Source organism: Furipterus horrens, unplaced genomic scaffold (genome assembly GCF_987537825.1).
Source record: "Furipterus horrens unplaced genomic scaffold, mFurHor1.1.pri manual_scaffold_10, whole genome shotgun sequence".
Taxonomy (NCBI): Eukaryota; Metazoa; Chordata; class Mammalia; order Chiroptera; family Furipteridae; genus Furipterus; species Furipterus horrens.
The window spans coordinates 97,324,481-97,349,802 of NW_028327180.1; the positions used below are offsets into that span (position 1 = coordinate 97,324,481).

The window sequence follows — 25,322 nt, forward strand, 5'->3', positions numbered from 1 at the left end:
TATTCACTCATCGGACAAATAATGAGTTTCGACTGTGCTACGTGCTGGGGATACGGCAGCCAATGACAGAGAGACGGCTCTGGCGTTCATGGCGCTGCCAGGCTAGTCGGGGGAAGGCAGACAAAAACTGGTAATAGGTGTTATGTCTGGTTGAAGCGTTAGAAAGAAAAACAATGTGTGGTTGAGTGCTTACAGTGAGGGAGGTGGGGCCTGCCTCAGCAAAGAAGGGAAGGCCGGTGTCCAGATGTGACATTTGAGCAGAGTCCCAGATGACACAGTGGAGCCAGAATGTAAGAAGCTGGGAGAGAGCCTAAGCGGCAGGTGGAGCACGTGCAAAGGCCCTGAGGCAGGTGTGCATTCTGTGTTTGGAGTGCTCAGAGGCTCGTGAGGCGGTGGCAGGCGATGATGGGGAAAGCAGGTGGGGCCTCACCCTGCAGGGCCTGGGGCCCTGGTGGGGACTTTATCTCAATGTGATGGGAAGCCCTGGAGACTGGAGGTAGGAGAGCAGAGGTGGTAGGGTTTGCTGGAGAGACAACCAAGGGAAGAGTGGCAGGTGAGAGGCAGTGCTCGGAGAAGGGAGGCTAGACGGGGAGCTGCTGGTGTGGTCAGAGGCAGCTTCCTGGGGTGTGGTCGGACGTGGGCTAAAGCTGTAGGAATACAGGGTGTTCAGATGGGGGTGCAGAGGGAAGGCTTCCCCGGCCAGAGACGGCATATGGGCGGATGCTTGGTGGTCTGGATGAGCACGAGGACCCTCGGGCCGTGGGAGGGCACCGGGACCCCCTGAGCATCAGGGCTACGGGAGAAATGACAGTGAACTCTGACCCATTCTTTCCCAGGAAGAGACTTGCCAGGCCCCCCTCCTCCCTGCCAAGGACCCAAACAGCGGTTCCATGCTTCCTGCCCTCCCCGTCTCCACATCAGTTTGGGGACTTTCCTGCCCACGTGCTCACTTTAACCTCACAGCCCCCGTGGGGTGCAGCCAGGGCAAGGGCTCTGCTCTGCCACTTTATGGGGAAGGAATTGGAGACAGAACCAATCTTGTGCCCCAGGTCACAAGAGAAACCTCTGCTCCACACTCCTTGCTCTGACACAGGGCTGTGGTAGGAAAATAGTAAGCTTTGTTTCAAATAGCCCAGTCCTGATTCCTACCTTTGCCACTTCCTGGCTGGGCCACCTCGGGCAAGTTGCCTCACCTCTCTGAGCGAGCCTCAGTTGCCTCCTCTGTGAAATGGGGGTAGGAATGGGACACTTAACGAGTGTGTGCTGAGGCCTGGCCCAGAGCTGGCACAGAAGAGGCCCTGGCACGCAGGGGGACCCAGGACTTCCGGGGGGGCTCACCATTGCTCCTTCCCCTCCCCAGGTGCTGGTGGCCGAGGAGAACGTGGACTTCCGAATCCACGTGGAGAACCAGACGCGTGCTCGGGACGATGTGAGCCGTAAGCAGCTGCGGCTGTACCAGCTCTACAGCCGGACCAGCGGGAAGCACATCCAGGTGTTGGGCCGCAGGATCAGTGCCCGTGGCGAGGATGGGGACAAGTATGGTAGGTGCCAACCCCCGCTTCCCCGCCGCGCACACACTTCCCAGCCCGAGAGACCTCAGGTTCAAGTCTCAGCTCTTCCAGGTCCTGGCTGTGTGGTCTTTCACCTGACACTGAGCCTTTCTGGGCCTCAGTTTCCTCATCTGTGAAATGGGCATACAGTGGGGCATCCTGGAAGAGCCTTGTTGGAAGTACTAACCATGAGAGGAATAAAAGGTGTTTTTACTGGTAAATGCCCCGTAAATGGCAGTTTTCTGGCTATCAGTGGCTTGCTTGGGGATGGCCTAAAGCAGGTGGCTGTGCCCCATGGCACTGGTTCACCAGCCCCAGGTTCAGAGGCTTGGAGGGGTGGGAGCCTCAAGGCAACGCTCTGTGGATGTTGCTGGTCATGGTGCGAATCGGCCTGGTGTGTGAGTGTGTTTATGTATGTGTTCAGTGTGTGCGCGCGTGTGCATGTGTGAGCTTGAGCTTGTGTACCATGTGGCGAGGATCATGCCTTGGGTTACTGTCCTCTTGACCTGGCCTTGACCCTGGAATTGTGTATTTGGGAACCATCACCTGCCTCTGCAAAGGGGCTGGAAGGAGTAAGACACCCCGACCCCCTTGTCTGCCCCAGCCCCCAGCCCACAGAGACCCTCAGCCGTGAGCGAACCGGATAGGACTCCGCCTTCCCAGAGCTTAGAGGGGCTTTGGGGGTAGATGCTGAGCAAATACTGCCCATGCTCTGCCATTCCTGCCTTCCCAGGCCAGGTTCTGAGAGCTGGGGGGGCTGGGGCTGGGCCCCGTGTGTGCGTTGGGGGCCTGCGAGCCCCAGTGGTTTTCTGGGACGATGCCCCGCCGGCCCCTGCCCATTGCAGTCAAGACGTGACAACAAGACAAATAATTTCTTGGACCTTTTATCTTGGACACCATTTATTTTCCCTGAGCCCCAGGGCAGGACTGACCTCATGGTAGGGCCCTAGTGTGGCAGCTGCACCATCACTGGGGGCTGGGCCCGGCCGGGCTGGGCAGGGCTGGGCCACCCGGGCTCCGCTCCCCCAGGCCAGCTGCCTCCCTGCCTTCTCCCTGCCTTCTCCCTGCCCATGCCGCTCTTCTGCCTTCCTGCCCCGGCCTCCCTCTTCCGCTCAGTCTGGCTGCTTCTCCTCTCACCGGCCTCTCTCTCTGAGTGCTTCTCCCTCCTTCCTGGTTCTCATCTCTCCCCCTCTTTATTTCTGGTCCTCTCTCTGTCTCCCGCTCCCCAGCATCTCTCCTTTCTGCCTCCTTCCCTGGACCACAGCTCTGGGCCCTTGTCCCCACCTCTCCCGGGCCCTCTGCTGGCCGCCCCTCTGGGGCCCCCATGGCTCTGCCGCCCCCCCCCCCCCCGGATGTCTGGCTGTGCTGGGCAGACCCAGGTGGTGCTTTTCCCTGGGATCTGCTGTCCAGTTGCTGCCAGGGAAGGGGCAGCTGGCTGGCCCAGGCGGGAGGAGGTGCCCTCCTGGGGAGTCCCCGGAGCTCTTGCTGGCCCCTCCAGGCTGCGAGAGTACAGGGGGGTCAGACTCTGGTCGGAACCATCTGTCCACGCACTGAGACAGGAGGCAGGAACTCCGGAGGGAGAGGCGCCCGGCAAATGGCGCGCTCTGGACTCCAGAAGCCACTTGCCCTCTTTTTCCTCTGCCTGAACTGGAGATTTGGGGACTCTCACCTGCTGTGTGTCCTCAGGCAAGCCTTTGCCTTCTCTGGGCCTCAGCTGGGCCAGAGCAGCGCTTCTTATACATCGGCCTGCGTGGAAATCAAGGGGGGCTCTCAGTGAAATGCTGACGTCGACGCAGTGGGCCCGGGCAGGGCCTGAGCTCTGCATTTCTCTCCAGTAGTGCTGAGGGTCTCTGCACATTGAGTATCCAGGGATACCCACCCCGGCTTCTCCTCCAGCTCTGCAAACTCTAGATTTAATCATTCTCTCTCAAAGAATAGGTGTTTTCATTCCTCCAACCCCCCAGCACCCAGGCCTTGCTGGCAAGGAGGCTGCTCCATTTAAATGTCGCATTAGAAACGCAGATGTGGGGACGGACCCCATCTGTGAACCCTGGGAGAGGAAGTGAGACAATGGAGCCAACTGAAGCTTCCAATCTAGATAATCGATACAAATATTGGGAGGGTGATTTATGTGGTCGGGGCTGCGGGAGGGGCCTGCCCGGCCTCTGGGGGAGGGGCAGGCAGCAGTCTTTGGTTAGGGACCCTGGGATGGTCCAAGAACGTGCTCCCTCCCTCTCAGGGCTCTGCCCAGTGGAGCGAGTGATGCCTCCTGAGACCTGCACTCATACACAGTTGGGGTGCAGTCTGGGAATTTCAGCAAACACCAAGTATGGACAGAATCCCCATGAACGCCTGGAATCTGGAATCCCCACCGACACTCAGGCTCTCAGATTCCACAGTCTCTTGAGGCGCCAGACTCTGTGGGCAGGCATGAGGTGCAGGGCACTGAACAGTGGCTTCCGCACCATGTTGTGCTGCCCGGGGGTCTCCCTGAGGTCCCTAAACTTCCCTGGAGCACTCTGAGGACCCTGAATGTGGGCTGCTCCAGGACCCAGGAAGGAGATGTATGCTGGCCCAGGGGGCTGGGGGCTTAGGTGGCGGGCCCACCTGGGACCATTGTATCAGCCCCTCCTCTTCTGGTCCTTGTTCCTGGTCATCTCTGTCGTGCAGGCAGTTGCCACCTCAAAGAAACAGCCAGGGACCAGGAGGCAAGGCACCTGGCTTCCAGTTACTGCTCTGCCACTGAGCAGCCCATGGCTCTTGGGGCCAGCACGTCTGGCTCTGGGCTCTGTGTCCTCATGGGCCCAGCAAGGACGAGAAGGCCCCACTGCACCTGCCTCCAAGGTGCATGCACTTAGGCCCAGGACGTGGAGGTGGCAGCCCTCCCTGGCTGCAAGACGCAGGCTGCAGGGGACGGGACTTGAGTCTCAGAGGAGCAGAGCCTGATGCCAGCGGAGCCTGTGCCCTGGGCAGGGTTGTGGGGGGGCGGTGCGGAGGGGCAGGGCAACTCCGCTTTATAAGTCTCCTGGTTGGGTATTCCCACCTGACCTCATTTAAAAAAGGGATTTTCTACTTGATACAACGTTTTCTTTAAAACCCCATGTTTTGCAATCGGCCAGCTCCCCAGGACTGGCAGTGCTCAGGCAGCCCCCAGGCAGGGCGCCAGAGGCCTGCGTTAGCCAGGAGGTGGCCTTTTAAGGGTCCGCGCATGGAGGCTCAGCCCGGAGAGCCAGGCTGGAGACTGTGGATCTGAGTTGGCCATCTGAGGCGTTTGCTCTTCTGTAAAGTGTGAAATGAGAGAATATCTGAAGACTGAAGATTCTGTCATTAGGAAAACAAGAATATTAATACCCACCACCTGAACTCACCACTGTCGTTTGGGGCTGAGGGGTGCTGTCATGGACCCAGGCTGAGGTCCCCCGCTCAGGAGCTGGCTCTTGGGGCTTCCAGAAGGGACGCTGCCCCTGTCCCCTAAGTGGGCCCGGGCATGCCAGCCTCAGGTAGAAGATGCTTCTTCATGATCCCAAGCAGCAGGGTTGGGCTGGCTACGCTCTGGCTCCTGTCCCGGACCAGATGAGGAAGGGACTTTGGACCCTGTTGTTGGGTGTGGTCTGGTCTCCTCCCAGCTCACCCTGGGATCCCCCACTTACTCGGCACAGCTACTGAGTGTTGGGGATATGGTGCTGAGTATCCCCACACCTGGTCCCAGCTCCCAAGGAGCTCCGGGGCCAGAGCGCCTGGTTCCTTCCTCAGGGCTGACTCAGTAGGAGAAGGCTCAGTCCCTAAGTTCTGGTGTGACCCTGGGCCCTTCCCATTCTCTGTCTGGGCCTGATTTCTTCACCATTAGTGGGTGTGGGGTGCAGGGTACTGGCTATGCGGTTAGTACTCTGGCTTCCTGGAGTTCATCATGTGGTAGTTAGTGAGTCCAGCTATGTGTCCGCTACTCAAGGTCATGTGGAGTCAGCCTGCCCCAATGGGCAGCGTCCCTGAGCCCCCCGCTCCGCCTGCCCCTCCGCCTGCTTTCCTTGAAAGCAGTGGCCCCTGTGCATGTCCCCATGTCCAGTACCCAGACCTGGCCCCCTTAAGGGCTGTTGGATGAATGATTAAAATAACTATGGGGCAGCTGAAAGCATAACCAGGGGCTGGCTTCTGTGGCTCTGCAGGAAGATGTGTGAAGGGTGCCCGGGCTTTTGCTGAGCTGGTGATGAGGGTGGCAGGGGGTGCCCCAGTCCCCACCCCACCCCCTCCTGGTACCTGCTGGAGAAGTTTGAGCAATGAGCAAGGCCCTTTGGGCTGGCTGGTGTGACTGAGGCAGCAGGGACCCCTACTCTCGGAGCCTGACCCCCAGAGTCCATTCTTGACACAGCAGTCCAGATGCGAGACTGTCACTGCTCCCAAGTGAAATCCAAGTCCGGGTGGCCTGGCTCCCGACGGCCGCTCCAGCCCCGGGCTCTCGGCCATGCGTGCTCCTGGCTAAGGCCCTTTGCGGCAACTGTCCCCTTGACCTGGGGATGCTCTCCTCCAAGATATCTTCAGGGCTTCTGTTCAGCTGTCCCCTTATCAGAGAGGTCCCACCCCTGTCCCCACACATGTATTTCTCTTCCTAGCACTTACTGCTGCCTGATGTTCTGTTATATGTTTAGTTATTCACCCTCTGTCTCTTATTATAATGCAGACTCCTTGAGGGTTCGGCTTTTGTCTGTTTTGTTCACGGCTGGGTCGGGCCCAGCCATAAACAGGTGCTGATGTCTGCTTGGGCCAGTGAGAGCCCGGATGGCCTGTGTGTGCCTCTGCAGGTGCTGAGGGCATCCTCCTCCTGGGGCCAAGGACCAGCACACAGTAGGTCCTCCCTTCACCCTCCTGGTCACTCATCCTCTTGCTGTGCCACAGACTCAGCATCCCTCAGGGTCTCTCCCAGCTAACCCCCGCCCCTCTGAGCTTATGTCCCACAAATTCTGTCCCCAGAGCAGTGGCCACCCACACCTCGCTGACTGCACAGCTGAAATGGCCACACGGAGCTACAGTGAGGATTAAATATAGCTCCGGATCAATCCTATCGATTTTTTCTTTCCCTCTTCCTTTCTGGCAAGCCCACGTGGCTGCTAACCTCCTCGGGGACGTTAGGAGAAGGAGAACCGTGGACACCTCTGGAGAAAGGCCACAGCCTGTGCGCGTAGTCAGTGATGCTGAAACACCTCCAGAAGGATTCCTTCTTCCCCACCCCCATCGCTCTCCCTTCCTCTGGACCTGGTCCACCTGTGAAGGAAGGGGGGGTACTGATCCGGTGTGACCTCCCCTGTCTTTGTGGCAAGGACGTTTCCTCGCTGGAGGACTCTGCCTGGACAGCGGCCAGCAGCGCTGTCAGCATGGAATGGCAGTGGCCACGGCTGCAGGCCGCCCCGTGCTGGGCCATAGGCGGGGGGCTCTGCCCAGCCTCTCACTGGCTCCTAGCTCCCCTGGTGTGCTCGCGGGTCTCGGGGGTTTTGCCCTGAGGCTTGGCGGGTGGGGGCAGGAAGAAAGTTATTGTCCAGCTTGGTGTTCTCTGCTCCTTCTCTCTGGGTCCTGTCTCCTGTGTCCCTCTTTGTACATATCCATCTGGTTCTCCAGCGGCTTCTCTGTGTCTTTCTCTGCTGTTTCCTACCCTTCAAACCAAAGCCTTCAAAGTGAGGCCCTAGATCCGCCCCCTGCGAGGCCCTGCTAGGGAATCCCTGCAGCCAGCCAGCCAGTCAATTGTTCAGTCAATCAGTTAATCAATGTCACTTCTCTGTCTGTGCCATCTCAGGCCGGCCAAACGTCTGTCCTGCTCTGCCTGCCACGGACTCTCTGTCTCAGGCTATCTCTGGACTTACTCTGTCTGAATCCTAATCCTGGCCATCCTGCGTGACTCTAGCAAGTAATTTAACTGCTCAGTGCCTCAGTTTTTTCCATCTGTGAAATGGGCACAGCAGCGCAGTGCCGACCTCACAGGCTTGTTGCGAGGAGGTGGTGAGACGCTGCACGTTCAGACTCCAAGTGCAGTGCCTGGCAGAGGGCGAGTGCGCAAATAAGTGTTAGTGGTTATTTTTAAAATTATCATTGTTATTCCATCTGTTTAAGAGAAATGGGCGGGGTGAGGGGGAGCATGTGTTTTTTGTAGAAAGGGCTTTCTTGCCAGTTCCTCTTTCTTCCACTGTCTTTTCCCCTTTCCCTTTCCTGCTTTCCTCTCTGGGTGCTGCAGAAGGGGCGGGGTCCTTCGGGCTCCTGGCCCCCAGCCATTGGCGGTGCTGGGCTCCTGCTCCATGCTGAGCCGGTGGGACAGGCTTTGTGGGCTTTCCTCTCAGGGGCCTGGGTTGTGGGCCCCCCAATCCTGTACTCACTTCCCCTCCGGTTCATGGAACTTTTTCTTCCCTTGACCAGATCTGAAGCCACTTCTGCCTCTCTGGCTGTGGGTGCTCCTAAGGGTTCCCCATTTTCCAGTGACCCTAGGGGGACCCCTCCTCCCTCAAGGGCATTTGCTAGTGGAGCTGGGAGGGGTGGGCCCACGCTTTGGTTCTGTGAGCTGCAGTGGCCACAGACCTCTGTCCTAAGAGAGTGAGGCCGAAGCGAAGACCTTCCCTGCCTGCCTTTGGCACTCACTCACTCACTCACTCCCCCAGGAAAGGGCCGGGCAGAGGGGAGAAGGGAGGCTGGGGTGGACTAGACAGGCTGAGACCAAGACTTCTGGGTTTGCGCTCCATCGTTGGGTGACTTTGGGACTCCGTTTTCCAACCTGTAAAATCGGGATGATAATAATACTCCGAACCTCATGCATTGTCATTAGCATCGAGTGAGGTGAGCACGCAAGGCAGTTAGAACTGTGCCCAGCACGTCATACGCTCTACATATGTGCAAGTCACTGAGACTTCCTAGAGGAGCCAAACTGCATGAGGCCTTGCAGGTCACCTAGTTCCAGCCCAGAGAGGGACAGCGTCTTTCCCTCCGTTACACAGCAAGTCAGAATATGGGGTTGTACCCTGAGGCTCCGGGTGGGCGGTGGGAGCTCAGAGGTTGGGGTGCCAGGAGGCACTGCACCAGCGGGGAGCGGAGTGGCTGAGGGCAAGGACTGTGGAGTCAGACGCTGGGGTCAGGCCGCTGCCCTGTGCCAACCAGTTGTGCGACTGGGCAAGTCTCATCACCTCTCTGCACCTCATTTCCTTTCGTGCTCATCATATATCCCTCACGAGGTCACTTATGCATTTAGTCATTTACTGTGAGCTGGGGGTGGACTAGTGCTGGGAATCACAGTGGTGAACGGGACGGTTGGACCCTGCCCACGTGGGGCTAACCTTCCAGTGAATAGAGACAGGCAATACAAAAAGTAGCAAATAAGACAATTTGGAGAAGAGCTCTGAGGACAACGGAGTAGGGGCTGGGTCATGCTGGATCGGAGAGGCTGGTATGACATTGCATGGCGTGGCTAGGGAGAGCCTCTCTAAGAAGGTGACATTTGGGTGACAACCCAAGAGATAAGAAGCCACTAGGGGAAGCTCTGGGCAAAGCAATCTCCTGCGAGAGGGAACAGCAAGTGCAAAGGCCCTGAGGTGCGCGTGTGCTGGGTGTGTCAGAGAGGAACAGCCAGGAGGCTGGTTGTCTGGAGGGCTGTGGGCGAGGGCAGGAGGCGCCCCTTCCAGGGCCCTGTGAAGCGGCTGCGTTTTCAGTGGGTCGGAGACCCTAGGAGGCTTTCAGCAAGGATCTCCCTGGCTGACGTGTAGGGCAGACTGGTGAGGGGCAAGAGTGGCAGGGGAGGGGGCTGTTGAACTGTGAAAAGTGGAGGGGCCGCCAGGGCGGTGAGGAGGTCTGATGAGGAGCGGCGTGAGCTAATGTCATCGCCTCCTCCCGCCTGGCCCGGTGCAGGCCTGAGAGCGGAAGTGGGCAGAGGTGAGGTGCCTGGGCCCAGCTGCATCTTGGGAGCTTGGGTTTTGGATCATGGCGGGGAGGGGGCAGTGTGATGCTGAGGACCAGGCAGGCTCTGGGGGAGAACCTGGCCTGGGTGGGTGTGGTTGGCCTCTTTCTCTCTCTCTCTCACTCTCTTTCTGAGAACTGTTGCTGCTATTACTCCCCAAAGACTTGACATAATTCTGGCCCAGCTCCCTCCTCATTACGTCATGCGCTGAGTGGAGACTAGGCCACTCCATGGCTTGCTGCGGTCGGGGGAGAACAGACTTCTGGCTCCCCTGGCACGGCGGCCGGCGCAGACCCTTCCCATACTGGGGTGGGGGCGGCAAGGCTGGTGGGGGTGGAGGTGCCGTCCCGCCCCGCCCCCCAGATGCTCCTTGTGGGGGGCTGTGGCTGATGGGCGGTGCAGGGTTGTGCTCTGAGCCACGTCGCCCCGAGCTGAGGGTCCTCCCCCGGAGCTCAGGCCGCAGCAGAAAGGCAGGCAGACCTGATGTCAGCTCTTCCTGCTGGCTTACTTCTCTGAACCCCAGTTTCCTACAACGTAAAATGGGGACAGATACTCCAGCTTGTGGGGATGTGTGACTTCAGTGGGCTCACGGGGAGCCAGAGCGGGCACATAGCAGGGGCTGCCTCCTCCTGGAAGTCACTTGGGGTTGCCTGGGCCACAGCCCTGTGGACTCATCTCCCTCTTACAGTGTCTCATCCTGACCCCTGTCCTAGACCCCGCCCCCAGTCTCAGAGAGAATCAGAATAGGGTTGAGGCCCCGCTTGCACAGGTAAGGAAACTGAGGCTCACAGTGGGTGGGTAGAGGTCACACAGCCCAAGATGGCCAACACCAGAAACGGAGGCAGATCCCCTCTGTCCCAGCCCAGGTTCTTTCCTGACATATGGGGTGCCTGCAAGCCCAAGTGCGCGGCAGAAGTTCCGGTCAGAGGACACCCAGGCCTAGGAGGCCACTTCTGCTCCACCTCTGTCCTTTTACACACGTCTGGTTTTTTCCATCATGTATTCTTTTTTCTTTTGGGAAAACAGTTTTGTTTTGCAGTTTGGAAACTTGAACAACAGGTACCGAGTTTCCCCCGCCCCGCCCCTGAGAACAGGCACTAGGCCCTTTCCAGGGTCGTTCTGTGTAATCCTCGTAATAACTTGAAGACCATGGATGACCCCCTCCCCCCCTTTTTACTGGTGAGGGAACTGAGGCCCGAGGCAATGCAGTTGGGCCAGGGATTCAGCCTCAGGTCTGTGCATGCCGAAGCTCTCTCCTTTCCTGACGTGCTGCCTCCTTCTTAAACTCGGGGCTTACAGACCCTCCTGAGCCTGTAATCGCGTCCCCAGGGGGCCTGAGCTGTGAGGGGCAGCAGGGAGCAAGTCTCCCAGCTGCTGGGACGTTTGTCCCTGGGTTCCCAGGGGCCGAGCTACCACGGAGTTATAGGGCATTTGAATTAAGGGGAGCAGGGCGGGTGGAGGGCCTGTACCCCTATCTCAGCATTGGTTCATGTTCTCAACTTAGTGTTTACTAGGGATGGGGGAAGGTGAGGGGATGAACGTGCCCTCCCCCTTGTTTCTAGAATTACTAAATTCTTGTTAGATCTTTAAATTTTATGTAAATTCTTCTTTTTTTTCCGTGGAAAGGTGGGGTATCATATTTTAATTAGTAGTGGTGTCAAAGGAGGGCTAGATTAATTATTGGAAATTCTGCATTCCAGGTGGTTTTAATTTTCACAGCAGGGCACCAGGGTATATATTTTTAATTTTTTTTAATTAAAATCATACCTCATGTATTTTAGGGGCACTGAGGTCCGCTCTTTGTGGCTCCAAGGATGCTGTATTGAGGGCTATGATTTTTGTTATGGAGAAGCAAGTCCCTTGTCACTGAAATTAAAATTTTGCGGGTGAGGGAGGGGCAGGTGCTAGGAAGCAAACGGTTGGGGATGGGAGGGTGAAAATGGGAGGGTCATACGCAGAGAAGGCAAGGGAGGGGGTGCAGGGGCGGGGAACCAGGTGCGGGGATTCAGGCCCGAGAGGAGGGGTTGCTCAGAGAGTGAGCTTGGTCACACAGTAACTAATGGGGGAACAGTGTGGACTGGCAGAGGGATGGCACGGGGTCTGGACACAGCCTGCCTAATCAAAGGACAGTCACTCTTTGACCATTTGGTGTCCTTGTTCAGTGAGGGCTTTGGGAAATCGGCTCTGGACACCCCCATTCTGAGGAGCATGGATGATTTAGTGGGAGGTCTCCTACGCAGAACGAGGGGACAGTGGGCCCTGGTTGGGATTTCTAGGCTCCAGGGAGTCAGTTACTTTTCAGCCTGGTGACCTTGATTAAGGAAAGTGAAGTTCTGAAAATAGCCTCCCCTCCTGGACCTTCAAGTGACAAAGGTGCGGAGGCAGGAAGGGATGGGGCCTCTGACGTCCCCCAAGGCAAGGTGTGTGTATGTGCATGCATGTGCGTGTTTGTGCCCATGAGAACACATGTGCATTTGCCAGTGCCTTTATTCCGGAGATGGCTCCTTCTCTGAGATTATCTGTATGGCTCTGCCCTGCTCTGGGGAATGGAGTTGAGGGGCTGGGGGAGGTGGGTGATGAAGAGAGGAGAAGACACCCTGGTATTTAGCCACAAGGGCAGAACTTGGAGCCATTTGGGTCCCAAGGGAAGTCAAGAGAGGCTGGGGCAGGGAGATGGGGAGGGAACAGGTGGAGCCAGCCTCCCACTCCCTGCCTGAGAGGCAGGGTGCTCTAATGGGACCAGGCAGAGTCCTCTCCCATGCCTGATTCAGGGACAGTGTGTGTGGGTGTGGGGTGCCGTCCAGGGACATGGTAAAAAAGCATGTCTTTTTCTGCTTCTGCCTTTCGAAGCCCAGCTCCTAGTGGAGACAGACACCTTCGGTAGTCAAGTCCGGATCAAGGGCAAGGAGACGGAATTCTACCTGTGTATGAACCGGAAAGGCAAGCTCGTGGGCAAGGTGAGTGATGGTCTGGGGTTCTGGGGAACTTGGGCGGGTCCCCCCTGGCAGCTCTGGGTAGCTGGGACAGTGAACCCAGGGCCATGGCGGCTCTAGATGGAAACCAGCCCGGGGGACGTGTGTGTGGGACTCCCCACTGTAATCCCTCCTCTTGCCGCCTGCTTCCCTGCCCCGTGCCTGCAGCCTGCCAGGCCGAGTTATCCGTGCTATCCCTGGCTGTGACTTTGGGGAGAACGCAGGGCCCTGATCTCTCCCGGTGGAGGTGGAACTCTAGCTGGCTTGGGAGGGGTGGCCCCCTCACTGGGGGTTTCTGGGGCTCCCTGCCGCCTGCGTGTACCTGATGTCTGGGGACAGGGAAGCAGCCGGCTGAGGGCTGAGCTGCAGGGTTGTTTTAACAATCGCCAGGCTCCGGAACCCAGCCGCCTCGTCAGCGCAGGGCCTCACGGTTCTAGCATTTCAGGAAGATTTTATTACTTTGGAACGGGCAAGAGAGCTGCATGTAACAAATTAGGGCAGGGGTGGGGGTGCGGCTGGGTGGACCCCTGTGCCAGGGGCTCTGAGCCTCCATCGAGGCGGAGTCTCAGTGCTCCCCCTTTTTTCCTGGGTGTGCTTCTCTGTGAAGCTCGCACACTTGCTTCCGTGGGGTGTTCCAGTGGAGGGTGCTGCTGGCAGTCCCTCTGCGTTGAATCGTGCCTGCGTCCCCTTCTTCCTCGGGGGACCCTCCTCACCCCCATATCCAACTTGGATAATGGGGGGGCTTCTGCTTGCTGGACAGGGGAGTGGGTGTGGGGTGGAGAGTAGACCCAGATGCCAAGGAGGCTGGCGTCTTCTGCTTTGGGGGCGAGGCCCTGGCTGATTATTTACATTTATTACACCTTGTTGCTGGGGGCGGGGGGTTACCCCGCTCTTGTTTAAGCCATGTTTTTGATTTCCTGCATCTCCCCACTCATCCCTCTTTCCATGATCTGCCACACCCGAGTGGCTGGGGACAGTGCAACAGGCCAGAGACTCGAGCGTGGGTATCACCGCTTATTGTTTATAGTAATGGGACCCCCGGGCTCCGTTAATTGAGCACCTCCTTTCTGCCAGAAGCTCCCGAATAATCCCAGGAGCTTGTTGCCACTGCCGTCCCCATTTCACAGATGCGAAAGCTGAGGCGCGGCCGGTCCCAGGCAGTTGTCCCAGGTCCCACACTAGAGCTGGGCGGGATGCAAAACCCAGCTTGGAAGGCAAAGATTCCAGCTGCGCTGCCCACACCAACTACAGCTTCTCAAAGAGCAAACAAAATAATAGTAATCGCGTCGCGCGGCTTGGGGATGACGAGTGGTTTCAATTAGTGATTCACTCTGTGCGTTCGGGGGCCGGAGGCCGGCGCGGGGTCTGGGTCTGGGGCAGGGGCGGGGCGGGTGGGCGCGGGTCCCCTGGCCTGGCCCGGAGTTTCCTGTGCCGTGTAGCCGCCCTGCGGCCCCGCGTCGGGTGCTTTGTTCTCCTGCCCGGCCCGGGCTGTCTCCCAGGCCCAACCTGCTCGCAGTTGTATGCTCGGGATCCTTTTTTTTTCCCCCTGTTGGAAGGAGGGGTGCGTGGCAGCGTGCCGTGCCCAGTGCCCGCGCACCCCTCCCTCCCTCCCGTCTGCGCGGTTCCCGGCATCTTGACCCCAGGGAGGGCCGTCGTGGGGTCAAAAGAGCAGCCCCGATCCCTCGGGCCCTTCCCCGCCGCCCGCCGCCCGCCCGCCGGCTGGCCGCTGAGTCACCGCTTCCACAGGAGCCGGCTCCGATTTCCTGCCCCCTCGCCCTCTCTCCCGTCATTAATATTGGGGACGGTTCAGCTGGAGGCGAGGTGAGGCTCAGCCCCGCAGTCCAGGGAGGACCGCCCCTCGCTGCAGCTCCCCCAGCATCCCCCCTCCAGGCTTCTGTCTTCTGGGCAGACATGGGCGATTCCAAAGGCGCCCCCCCAACCCACCTGTACTGACTGCGCCAGGAGCCGGTCCCCCTGTTGGCCTCTGCCCAACCCAGCGCGAAGCCGTGGGCCCTCGGGATGCTGTTGTTTTGCTCCTTTGCTGTCACGGGCTCCCTGGCCTCAGACACACACTACAGACACATGGCACGGCCAGCCTCCGCCCCCTTGCAGGCTTGGCTGTACCCTCTGCTGGGGCCTGCCCTTCCCTCCTTCCTCTGCGTTCCTCTGTGCCGTGCCCTGGCTCATCCTTCTGCACCCTCTTGCTTCTCTGTCCCCTCAGCCGCCCCCCCCACCTGGGACCCCACAGCCCCTCACCTAGCCCACTGCTCCAGGTCTGCTCACTGTCTGTTTTTAGACCTACGTTCCCCACTAGACAGAGAGCACATCAAGGACTGACTCTGGATCCTCCTCTCTGTGTTGCATTTACCTGCCCCAAAGTCTGCAAGGGCACCAAGAAATGGAAATATGGTTATTGTTTTCTGAGGATTGGCTCTTAGCCTATAGCCAGAATCACCCACATCCGGCAGGGGGTGGGGGGGTCAAAGTGCCCTGACGTCGCTGAGCCTCAGCGTCTGCACCTGTAAAATGGGAACGATAATGTTGGCACTTAGAGGCACGCACTTGTTAAATGTTAGTTCCCTTCGCCTTTGAAAGCAGATCCCTGAGTCACTCCTTCACCTGGGGGCACCCTTGGCCTCAGCGTAGGCTCTGGCGCCTTTGGAATGGCTCACTGGTACAGCCTTCTTGGGCGCTCTTGACCCTGGCTACAGATGGACATATCACTGACCCCCCGACAGAGCCTTTTCAGGTACCCTGGCCCTTGGCTGTAGCTACCCCCGCTGCTGCCTTGTGCCAGCCAAGTGCCAAGGCCCCTCCCTGAGCCCCTCTCCTCCTCTCCGGACCCCACATCCATCTGGCCCAGGAGGTTCTGTTTCCTTTCATTCCATGAATAGTTGCTGAGTGTGGTGCACTATGTACTAGACATTACCCCACCCCCCACCCCCGCTTTTCTGGAGACGCAGCCCAGATGGGTTTTTTTCTCATCTGTCTCCTCCTGTGCTGATCACTGGTGAGGTCCTCTTTGGGGCGGCATGAGGAGGGGCTGCCCCCCACCACATCTTTGTGAAGACTACTTTGGTTGTAAGTGACTGAAGCCCAACTCAAAATGCCTTAAGCCAAAAAGGGAAAATTTGCCTATGTGACGAAAAATGATGTCCAGAGGGTCGTTCTAATGTCAGGTAAGACCGGCTCTAGGGGCCCAAAGGATGCCATCAGGATTCAGTCATCACGTCACATGGAAGGACTAGGACTCCAGTTTGGGTAGACGGAGGTGGGAGCTGGTAATAGGATAGATTGATCAAATTCCAAACCTCTGAGGTTCTGGGAGGAAGTAGTCACTCCCTAATTCTGCTCATCTGCCTTGTCTGAACCAACTGGGTCAGCACTGCTGGGGGCGAGCGCCAGCCACAGGTGTTTTAAATCTCAGCAGGCCACCGCAGGGTCACAGGGGGCATCAGGAGCAGGGGCGAGGGTCATGCCCAGGTGCAGGCCATGCTGGCGTTTTACCCTCTGAGTTCCTGGTGGGAATCTGTGATCACCATTGACAGGCCTCATGGCTCCGCGCAGAGGCTCCTGCACTCTGGGGTGTTGAGAATTTCAGCCTGAAGCCCAGCTCCCCAGCCCTCTAAGGAAACCCAGGCGTGTGTGAACCCGGGTGCCCGGCATGGGGCTCACCCTTGCACATTTGAGAGCTTGCTTCATGCCGGTGTGGGCATGTGGGCCTGGGGAGGGGAGGTGTTTGGGTGGGCGGTGCCCAAGCTGCCATCCATACCCTTTCTCCTTATGGATGTGTCTGGAACTGGGCAGAGGAGACACAAGCTGCAGTGGCAGGTGCAGGTTCAAATCCTGGCTCTGCCTTTATAAGTTCCATAACTTTGGATAAGCCCTGCTGCCTCTTTGAACTGTTTTCTTCTACCAGGTAGGGTCTACCTTGGTGAGTTAAGAGGATTGAATGAAATAACAGATGTGCAAATGCTAGCTATGGCTGGCAATGGCTGAATGGATGAGTAGGGAGACCAGGTGGGCAACGCCTGGAGTGCTAGCCCTCTGCTGGCTCTGTCACCTTCTCAGCACATCCCCAGGAGGGGCCTGTCCTACCTAGCTCATGACTGTCTGGGGGACATTAGTAAGGGGTGCAAGAGGATGCAGAGTATTATGTTTCCTGTGTTGCTCCCAACGATTTCTGTCCCATCAGAACTCACATCCATTCAATCACAAAAGCTCTGGGCACCCCCATCTTGGGTTAAGGCACATGCTGAGCTATGAGAACAACTGAGCAGTGCTGCCCTCCGGATGCTCCTGGACTGTTGAGGAGGCGGGTGGATATGGAACTGCTCTGTTGGTGGTGGGGTGGGAGGATAAATGGGTGCCAATGGGGTCTAGAAGATTGAGTATGTGAATCCAGTAAAGCTTGATGCTTGAATGGAATATTGAAGGAAGAGGAATAAATACCCAGGGAGATAGACAGCAGTCAGGGAAGGCTTCCCAGAGGAGGCAGTTGTTGAACTGAGCCTTAAGGATGAAAGCAGTTTTCCAGGCAGTTATTTCAGGGTGGGGAAACATCATGGTGTGAACTTTGTTCCATTTGCTCTGACTATTCCATCGAGACAGGCCAAGGGACCTGGACTCAGGTTGGATAGGCAGCTTCCAGAATTATCCATGGGGTGCCCAGAGCCCACAGCCCACTCCCCTCTACCCCCTTGCACATATGCTCTGGCTTCTTTCACTGCTCATCCCGCCCATTCTGTCCCCTGGGTCCTGCATGTGTCTCCCAGACCCGCCCCTTGCCTGCTCTGCCGCCTCCTCGAAAGATCTCGTCCTCCAGACAATGTTTTCTTGCCCTGCCTGTCCCTTTCTGCAAAGTTCAGCACTTTGCAGAGCCCAAGCTTGCCCTCCGCTCAAAGGTGAACGTTCCTGGAAGCTCCAGCCCGTTTTCCACTTCAAACAAAAGGCTGGAACTCACACCTCAGTCTCCACACACAGCCAGACCGCTGGGCTTCCAACTTGGCTGGGCATCTGTCCGTAACGAGGAGTGGGCCCGGCCTAAATTTGGAGATGTTAGCTGGAAACTCCAGTGCTGCTAATTCAGGCCTTCCAGCTTTGTGTGTTTCCCTCTCTTCCACATCGAGCAATTCGGCTGGATCGGGCAGGAGGCTCAAAGCCTGCCGCCCAGCACCTTTGGTCCAGCTCAGGCCCAAGGAGGGGAGCCAGACCTTCCGACCACCTGGTCTTCAGCATTAATTCAGCAGGTGCCTACTGTGCGCCGGGCTCATTTCTGAGCATCCTTCTATGACACGGGTCATCGTCCCTGTTTGGTAAGGCAGAGCATCCGCGGTTTAGAGAGTGGAATGAACTAACCTGAGGTCACACACGGAAGCCTTAGAACTGACTCAGCTCCTGAGTTCGAATGTAGTTAGTGCTCCTTGCCCAGCGTAGCCTCCTGGGGCGTTCATGCGTCTGCTTGGGAGCCTGAAGTCTCCGAAGCGAGGGCCTGGGCTTCGGGGTTTCGGCCATGCTACAACTCTTATTTTGAGAGGCTCCCCCTCCCCACCTTCTTTGCACCAAACACTGAAATGCACCACATCCCACATTAAATGCAGTTCATATCGAACTATGTAACAGTGGAGCCGGAGCGGCAGTTGAGTAGCTAGCGGACTTCATGTCAGGTTTTGTGCACAGCTGTGGGGACTCCTTTCTGTCGCGAATGGCAGAACGCAACCTCCGCAGGTTCAAAGGACACGACAGAGTATTGGCCCGTGTGACAAAGGAGTAACTGGAGCTCCAGAGGCAGCTCGGTCCAGAAGCTAAAGGATGCAACCAGGGCTCGGATGCTCTTACTCTTTTCCTCTTGGCTTTGCGCCCTCCATGCTGGTTTTGTTGTCAAACAGGATTTCCCCTCTTGGTGGTACAACGGCTTCGCCTCAGCCTTCCATGGTCCCCAAGTTCAAGTCTCCCTATGTTTTTAGGCGTTGCTTAGACACGGGCCTCCAGGAACACTGATTGGATGGCGCAGGTCACATGGCCAGCCCTGCACCAATCCCAGGAAGCCGTGTTTTGATGAGCTACCTCTGGGTCTCCTGCTCTAATAGATGGAGGTGGGAGCTCCTGGCTGCGGGCTGGAGGGTGGGGAAGGCGTGGATTCCTGAATGATCACAGGAGTCTGTTACCGGATTGATGGGTAGGGAAGGATACAGGGGCCAATACAAGCTCCCCGCGCAGATCCAGGGAGCGACAGCGCTGAGGCCAAAGCTTGGGTGAGGCCTCCTCTGCTGTGCTGCCCCAAGCCTTGGCCGCCCGCAGCCCCGAGCCCCTCGCAGCCCCTGCCCCGCCTCACCTCCTTCTCCTCTCTCCTCTTGCAGCCTGACGGCACCAGTAAGGAGTGTGTGTTCATCGAGAAGGTCTTGGAGAACAACTACACAGCTCTGATGTCAGCCAAGTACTCCGGCTGGTATGTGGGCTTCACCAAGAAGGGACGGCCGAGGAAGGGCCCCAAGACCCGGGAGAACCAGCAGGACGTGCACTTCATGAAGCGCTACCCCAAGGGGCAGACAGAGCTGCAGAAGCCCTTCAAGTACACCACGGTGACCAAGCGGTCCCGGCGGATCCGCCCCACGCACCCCGGCTAGGTGGCCGCCCGGCGCACACGCGCGCTCACAGAGAACTGCATCAGAGGAATATTTTTACATGAAAAATAAGGAAGAAGCTCTATTTTTGTACATTGTGTTTCAAAGAAGACAAAAACTGAACCAAAACTCTTGGGGGAGGGGGAGCGATAAGGATTTTATTGTTGACTTGAAACCCCCGATGACAAAGACTCACGCGAAAGGGACTGTTGTCAACGCACAGGTGCTTGTCTCTCTCTCTCTCAGAACAGACAACTCTAACTCGTCCCCAGAGGACTTGAATGAGGAAAACGACACTCTGAGAAACCAAAGTCCTTTTTCCCAAAGGTTCTGAAAGCAAAAGAAAAAAAGTAAAAAAAAAAAAAAAAAAAAAAAGCTGAAAAAAGTAGTACCCCCTCCCTCGAGGAACTCCCCCTCTTTCCCAGTCTCCTGTCCCTGCCCCAAACTCCAACAAAAATCGCTCTCTGGTTTGCAGTCATTTATTTATTGTCCGCTGCAAGCTGTCCCGAGACACCGGGCAGGGAAGGCGTGCCCCTCGGAATTCTCGGCGCCTCGGCCTCCGACGACAGACGGCCTCGTCCAAGGACGGTGACCCTGCCTTGCTCGCAGCCTGCAGGATGCTGCTATCGACCTTCCGTGACTCACGTGACCTAGCACACCAATGATAAGGGAATATTTTAAAACCAGCTATATTATATATATTATATATATAAGCTATTTATTTCACCTCTCTGTATATTGCAGTTTCATGAACCAAGTATTACTGCCTCAACCATTAAAAACAATCGACAAATTAATTTAAAAAACCACGAGGCATTGAGTGGTGGCGGAGGGGGGGCAGGGCGGCCTCTGTGTGTGTTGTTCGTGGCCTTTGCGCTGAGAGCTGGGACCTTGCTCATTCATTCAGTCACTCATTCATTCCTCCAACACCTGCTGTGCTCCAGAGCCTGCAGATGCAGCTTTAAACATGTCAGATGGCGGTGCTGGCCTTCAGAGAGATTCCATTCCAATGAGTCGTTGATTTGACAATTGATTCAGTTGTATGGCCACATACCTGTACTCCTCCCACACGCGTGTACTCGGCACCTCTTAGGTGCCACGGCTCTCTTTGAGGCACTGGAGATTTATCAAACAATACGAGAAAAAAACACCCCAGCCCACAAGGAACTTCACTCACACCGGTTCCTGGCTTCATTGCTCCATTCGTTGATTTATGAATTCACTTATTCAGTATCTATTTAGTGAGCCCTTACTAAGTGCCAGGCACTCTTAGGTACTGGGAATTCATCACCGACCCCAACAGACAAAAAAGCAATCCTGCTTCATGGGAGTTGCAGTCTAGAGGTCACTGATTGTGTCCTGGGTCGCATCCCCGCTGGCTTTTGCCAGGCGCAGGCTGATGGTCACCGCTCTTGTCCGTCTGGTGATAGAAACCTGATCAGGTGGGGACCTGGCATTGCTCTGCTCAGACTCTCACAGGCTGGAGTATGAGGTGTCTATCTGGCCTCGCTGAGTCCCAGAGCTTTTTCTTCTAGGTCTTCTTTCCAAGGGCTGCTCCGGGGTGTCAGGGAGAGGCCAGAGGCAGGGGAGCAGGTTGGGCAGGAGGCTGACTGGGGTGGAAGAAGCCCCCTCTGGGGTCCTACTGTTGTTACCTGCCTCCCTTGAAAACTTCCCCTGCCAAGACTGGCCAGGAGAGGTCCCATGAGGTCCTATGGAGAGAGGAGGGGACAGGGCAGGGGGCAGGACTGCCTTCTCTGGAGAGGGTTCCTGGCTAAGGAGAGGGATTGAGTGTGTGCCCCCTCTGCAGCCCACCTCCAAGTACAGGCCAAGCCCGGCTGTTGGTTCCATCCTGACTCTGCGCTGAGAGTTTCTCTCTTCGTCCTCGGGCCCCGTGCCAGGCGTCTGAGGCTCCCTCTCCTGCCTGTCACAGCACAGCACCTCACGGCTTCAGGTGCACACTCTCATGTGACCACAGGGCAATCTGTGAGGAAGGTATTATCATTATCCTGACTGCATAGATGGGACTGAAACTCAGAAATGTGAAGTTGCTTTCGCAAGATCACAGAATAAGCTGGTGATGGGCCCGGTATTCGGATGCTAGACTCTCCAGGATTCTAGCAGCTGCCGCTCGGTCAGTACCTACTGTTTGTCAGCTACCTGCTAGGTGCTTTGTACACATGACCTGGGCATCGACCAAACATCCCTATGTGGGACACGGACTCCTAACTTCCACATCGTGAAAGTCAGGCGCAGAGAGATCTTTGAAGTGCCTGAGGCCTCAGTGAGCAGGTGACTGAGCCTGAGACCATTGGTGATACTAATAATGATGGTGGTGGTTGCTTCTTATGCATTAGTTCCGTTCACATTCTTTATTTTATTTAATTTAAACAATAGCTCTATGAGATGGGTGGGTGCTCCATTTGGCACTGAAAGTTTCAGAGAAGTGAAATGACCTGCCCCAAACAATTCAAGTGAGGAAACTGTGGATCCAGAATCCCAGCCATTGTTCATCCACTCATCCAATAGACACGTGCTGAGTTCACTCTGTGCCAGATCCCGTTCCAGGGGCTGAAGCCACAGCAGTGACCTGAGCAGAGGCCCCGCCCTCATGGACGTACATTCCCTTGGGGGAGAGTGATAATAAACCAAATAGTTATAAGATATGATGTCAAATAGTGGTCACTTATAAGGAAAAATAAAATAGGCTGAAGGACCAGAGGGTAATGGGGCTTTTGTTTTAGAGAGGGTGGTCAGGCAAGGCATCCACAGGGGGGATCTGTGCAGTCACTGGGGGAAGAGCATTCTAGGCAGAAGGACTCGGGAGTGCTAAGGCCTGGTGGCCTGTCATGGAATGAGGAGGGGGGACCACTGAATGGGGTGAGGGGCAGAGTTTTGCAGGAGGCCAGAGAATGACTGGAGCTTGCTTGCTTTCTTTTAAAGATTTTATTTATTTATTTTTAGAGAGAGGGGCAGGAAGGGACAAAGAGAGGAAGAGAAACATCAGTGTGTGGTTGCCTCTGTGAGCCCCCAACTGGGGACCTGGCCCGCAACCCAGGAGTGTGCCCTGACTGGGAATCGAACCGGCGACCCTTTGGTTCGCAGGCTGGTGCTCCGTCCACTGAGCCATGTCAGTTAGGTGGAGCTTTCATTCAAGTGCCACATGTGATGCACCTGACGCCTTAAAGGGATGGCTCTGGCTGCTGTGTGGAGAAGGGCAGGCAGATTCCAGCCTGGTGCTGCCTGATGCGAGGCCCTACCTGGGCTCCCACCACAACCCTGTTGCCTGCCCCTCCCCCTGCACATCCTTGGGCCTCCATTCTCTACCCACAGGCTGCTGGCACCTCCTATCCCCAGCACCTTGCTTTGGCTGCACCCAGGGTCCAGGGGCCAGTGATGATGTCCCATTCCTGCCCCTCTAGAGACTCTCTGACTCTGGGAGCTTTTCATTTTAGACCGAGCTTTCTGGACATTTCCTGAGCTATGAAGAACATGTCAGTGGTAAGCACAGTGGACTGGCAGCCACAGGTGATGTCTTCTGAGGACACCTGCTTGAGGGAGTTGCCAAGGGAGAGTTTCCATGGTCCAGCTGAGGCGGGGACCTCAGTACCAACAGCCACCGCTTCTGCAGCACCTGCTATGCACCAAGCACCGTCTTATCAAATCTTCCCAACCAGCCTTTGGGGTGGGCATTTTTAGCTGCACCTTAGAGAGCAGGCTCAGAGCCATGGAGTTGCTTGCCTGAGGTCACATAGACAGTAAATAGAGGAGCTGGGATTTGAACCCAAGTCTGTCTGTCCCTAGAGCTGTGGCTTGACCTAAGCCAGGATGCTGGGAGCTCGTGGCACCTGTCCAGGGTTTTCTTCTTTCCCCTCTGTTCCTGCCTCAGTGACCATCATCTCCCAGCCCACCCAAGGGAGGAGGCGGGGATGCCCCATTCCCAGGGGCCTTATGACAGGCCCGTCTCCCTTGGGACCGTCCCCAGGATGTCAATGTCACAGAGGGTACAGGGATCTGGAACCAGAGGCATCTGAGTTTGTTTTCGGCTTGGCCATTTTGCCAGCTGTGTGACCTTGGGCATAGCCCATCCTTTCTGTGGCTGGCATTTCTCATCAATCCAATTGTTCTTCCCCTGCGGGGCCAATGTACTGGTCAAGAGAGACAGCGGAGCGGGTAACGGGGTGATTCCTGCACAGAGAGCTGGAAGGAGCCCACAGACTGTTATATCGTCTCAGCCTTCTCCCCCCACCCCCTTCACCCCTGTCCCTTTAGACAAGAGAGGTAGCAACAGAGACCCAGACTTAATTACAGAGCCGTTAGATGACCAGTGACTAGTGATGATAGCGATAATGACCAGGGCTCAGCGCGGAGGTGGCAATGTGGCAAAAGGAAGTGAATCAGGGCCCTTCCAGGGAGTTCAGGGGTCAGGGAGCCCCTTCAGTGGACAGCCAGGTCCTTCTTAGCACCCTTCCCCAATTTGCTTCTCTAACTCCAAAAGCAGAGGTCAGGGAGGAAAGCGCTGAGGTCTCTTGGTCTCAGAGTCTCACCCTCTGCCCCCACCCCCACGGTGACGCCACATGAGCACGTGGCAGAAATGAGCAAAGACAGGTTCTTGCCCTAGAATTTCAAGGGGCCAGCAGGCAAGAATGGGGGGCCGCTGGGCGCCTCCATCAGGGAGAGCCTTGGGTTTGGGGTGGGTGCGGAGGACAGGACAACTAGGAGAGGCTGAGTCTGGGGTGTTCCTCCCAACCAGGTGAGCTGTGGGGAGAGGGGGACCGAAAGCCCAGGCTGCATGCAGGAAGCCCGGGCGGTGCCCTCGTCTGCCGGCCCAGCTGGAGCCTAACAAGGCCTGCCTGGGATGCCCGGGGCTGGAAAGCCCCGTAAAAGAGGCAGAGCCCTCCCTCCGCATCGGGCTGCTGGACTGGGCTTCCAAAGAAACAATAGTGAATTAGGTGTTAAAGATGTGAAGGCTGCTCCCCAAACATGCAATTAGGTAGCGGGTCTGTTACAAACATTAGGCGGGGAGTTGGGGACCAGATGGCGGCAAGGCTCACCCTAGCCGGCCAGGCCCGCACTGCCTGGCTTCCTGGCTGAGGTTTCCAGCTCGGGCCAGGAGGGGAGGCGGCAGGTAGGCCCGGTGTGTGGCCCCCTGCAGAGCGGGCGAGTAATTAATCAGACATTCCTCCCTTCCCTGGGGAAGCCTCGGACCTAATTAGCACCTGCTAGAATTTCTGCCCGGCTCCTCTGCTGGCGGAGGGGGCACCGCTGCCCATGTCCCAGCCTCCCTGGCCGGCCACTGTGCAGCTGCAGGGGCTGGGACACCCTCTGGGGCCCCTCAGAGGTGCTGGCTGAGTTTTTGCGAGTGTCACAGACTTAAGTCTCACTTGCCCGCCCCACGTGGGACCGATTGTTATCTGTTGAGCGCAGGCTTTGTGTGTACACTTTACCCAATTCTCATATAATTCTCACCCTCATCCCCTGAGAGAGTGATTTTTATCTGTGCTACCGACCAGAGAGGAAACTGAGGCTCAGAGAAGGGAGGTCACTGGCTCGATCAAGTTCATCTGTCTGACTCCCCAAATCCTGCATGTGACTCTTACACCTCAAAGCAGCCCCCCACCCAGGGAGCTGGTGTCACCCCTGTTTTACACAAGGACAGAGGGTCGGAGAGGCAAAGTGACACGCTCACAGTGGAGCCAGGATTTGAAACCAGGTCTGTTGGGTTCTAGAATCTTACCTCCCTGCTCCTCCTGACCCTCTGCTTCCGTCACAGTGTTATGCTGGGTTCTTTTGGCTCCAAGGGACAGAAACACATGAGAAGTGACATAAGCCAAGATGGAAATTTATTAGGATGACAAGATTCAAGGTTTGGAGAGAGCATTCTGGGAAATGCCCGGCTGGGTGAAGTGGTTCTGCCGCGCTGTCGCCATGCACGGTGACGAGAAGGAGCCAGGGCAGTTCACTCCATCCTCTCGGCGCAGGTCTCCACGGGGTATGTATCCAGCTCCGCGGGGGGGGAGGCGGAATGTCCCAAACTTCCTCCCTCCAGGCCATCTTTGAGTGAAACATCGTGTATCAGAGGGAAGTTCGTGTTTTATGTTTCTTAAATATTTATTCAGATTTGTAGGGGAACTATTTTCACTTTTGCGTAAAGATTAGTGGCTACTATAACCCTCCTTTTCACTTGGGAGTAAATCTAAATTGCCTATGACATAGATTCTGCTGGAAAGGTAAAATTAAAAAAGATTTTTAGGGGGTT

General features: G+C 56.7%; 1 protein-coding gene across 1 annotated transcript in view; it reads left to right on the forward strand.

The window, feature by feature from the left end:
• The window catches only part of FGF18 (fibroblast growth factor 18), a 30,953-nt gene extending 11,512 nt beyond the window's left edge, over positions 1-19,441 (forward strand). Inside the window, exons 3-5 of the mRNA XM_090289798.1 lie at positions 1,361-1,541; positions 12,322-12,428; positions 18,803-19,441. Coding sequence (XP_090145924.1) covers positions 1,361-1,541; positions 12,322-12,428; positions 18,803-19,069 — 555 coding nt within the window. The 3' untranslated portion in view covers positions 19,070-19,441. The remainder of the gene's footprint in view (positions 1-1,360; positions 1,542-12,321; positions 12,429-18,802) is intronic.
• Positions 19,442-25,322: the final 5,881 nt, after the last annotated feature.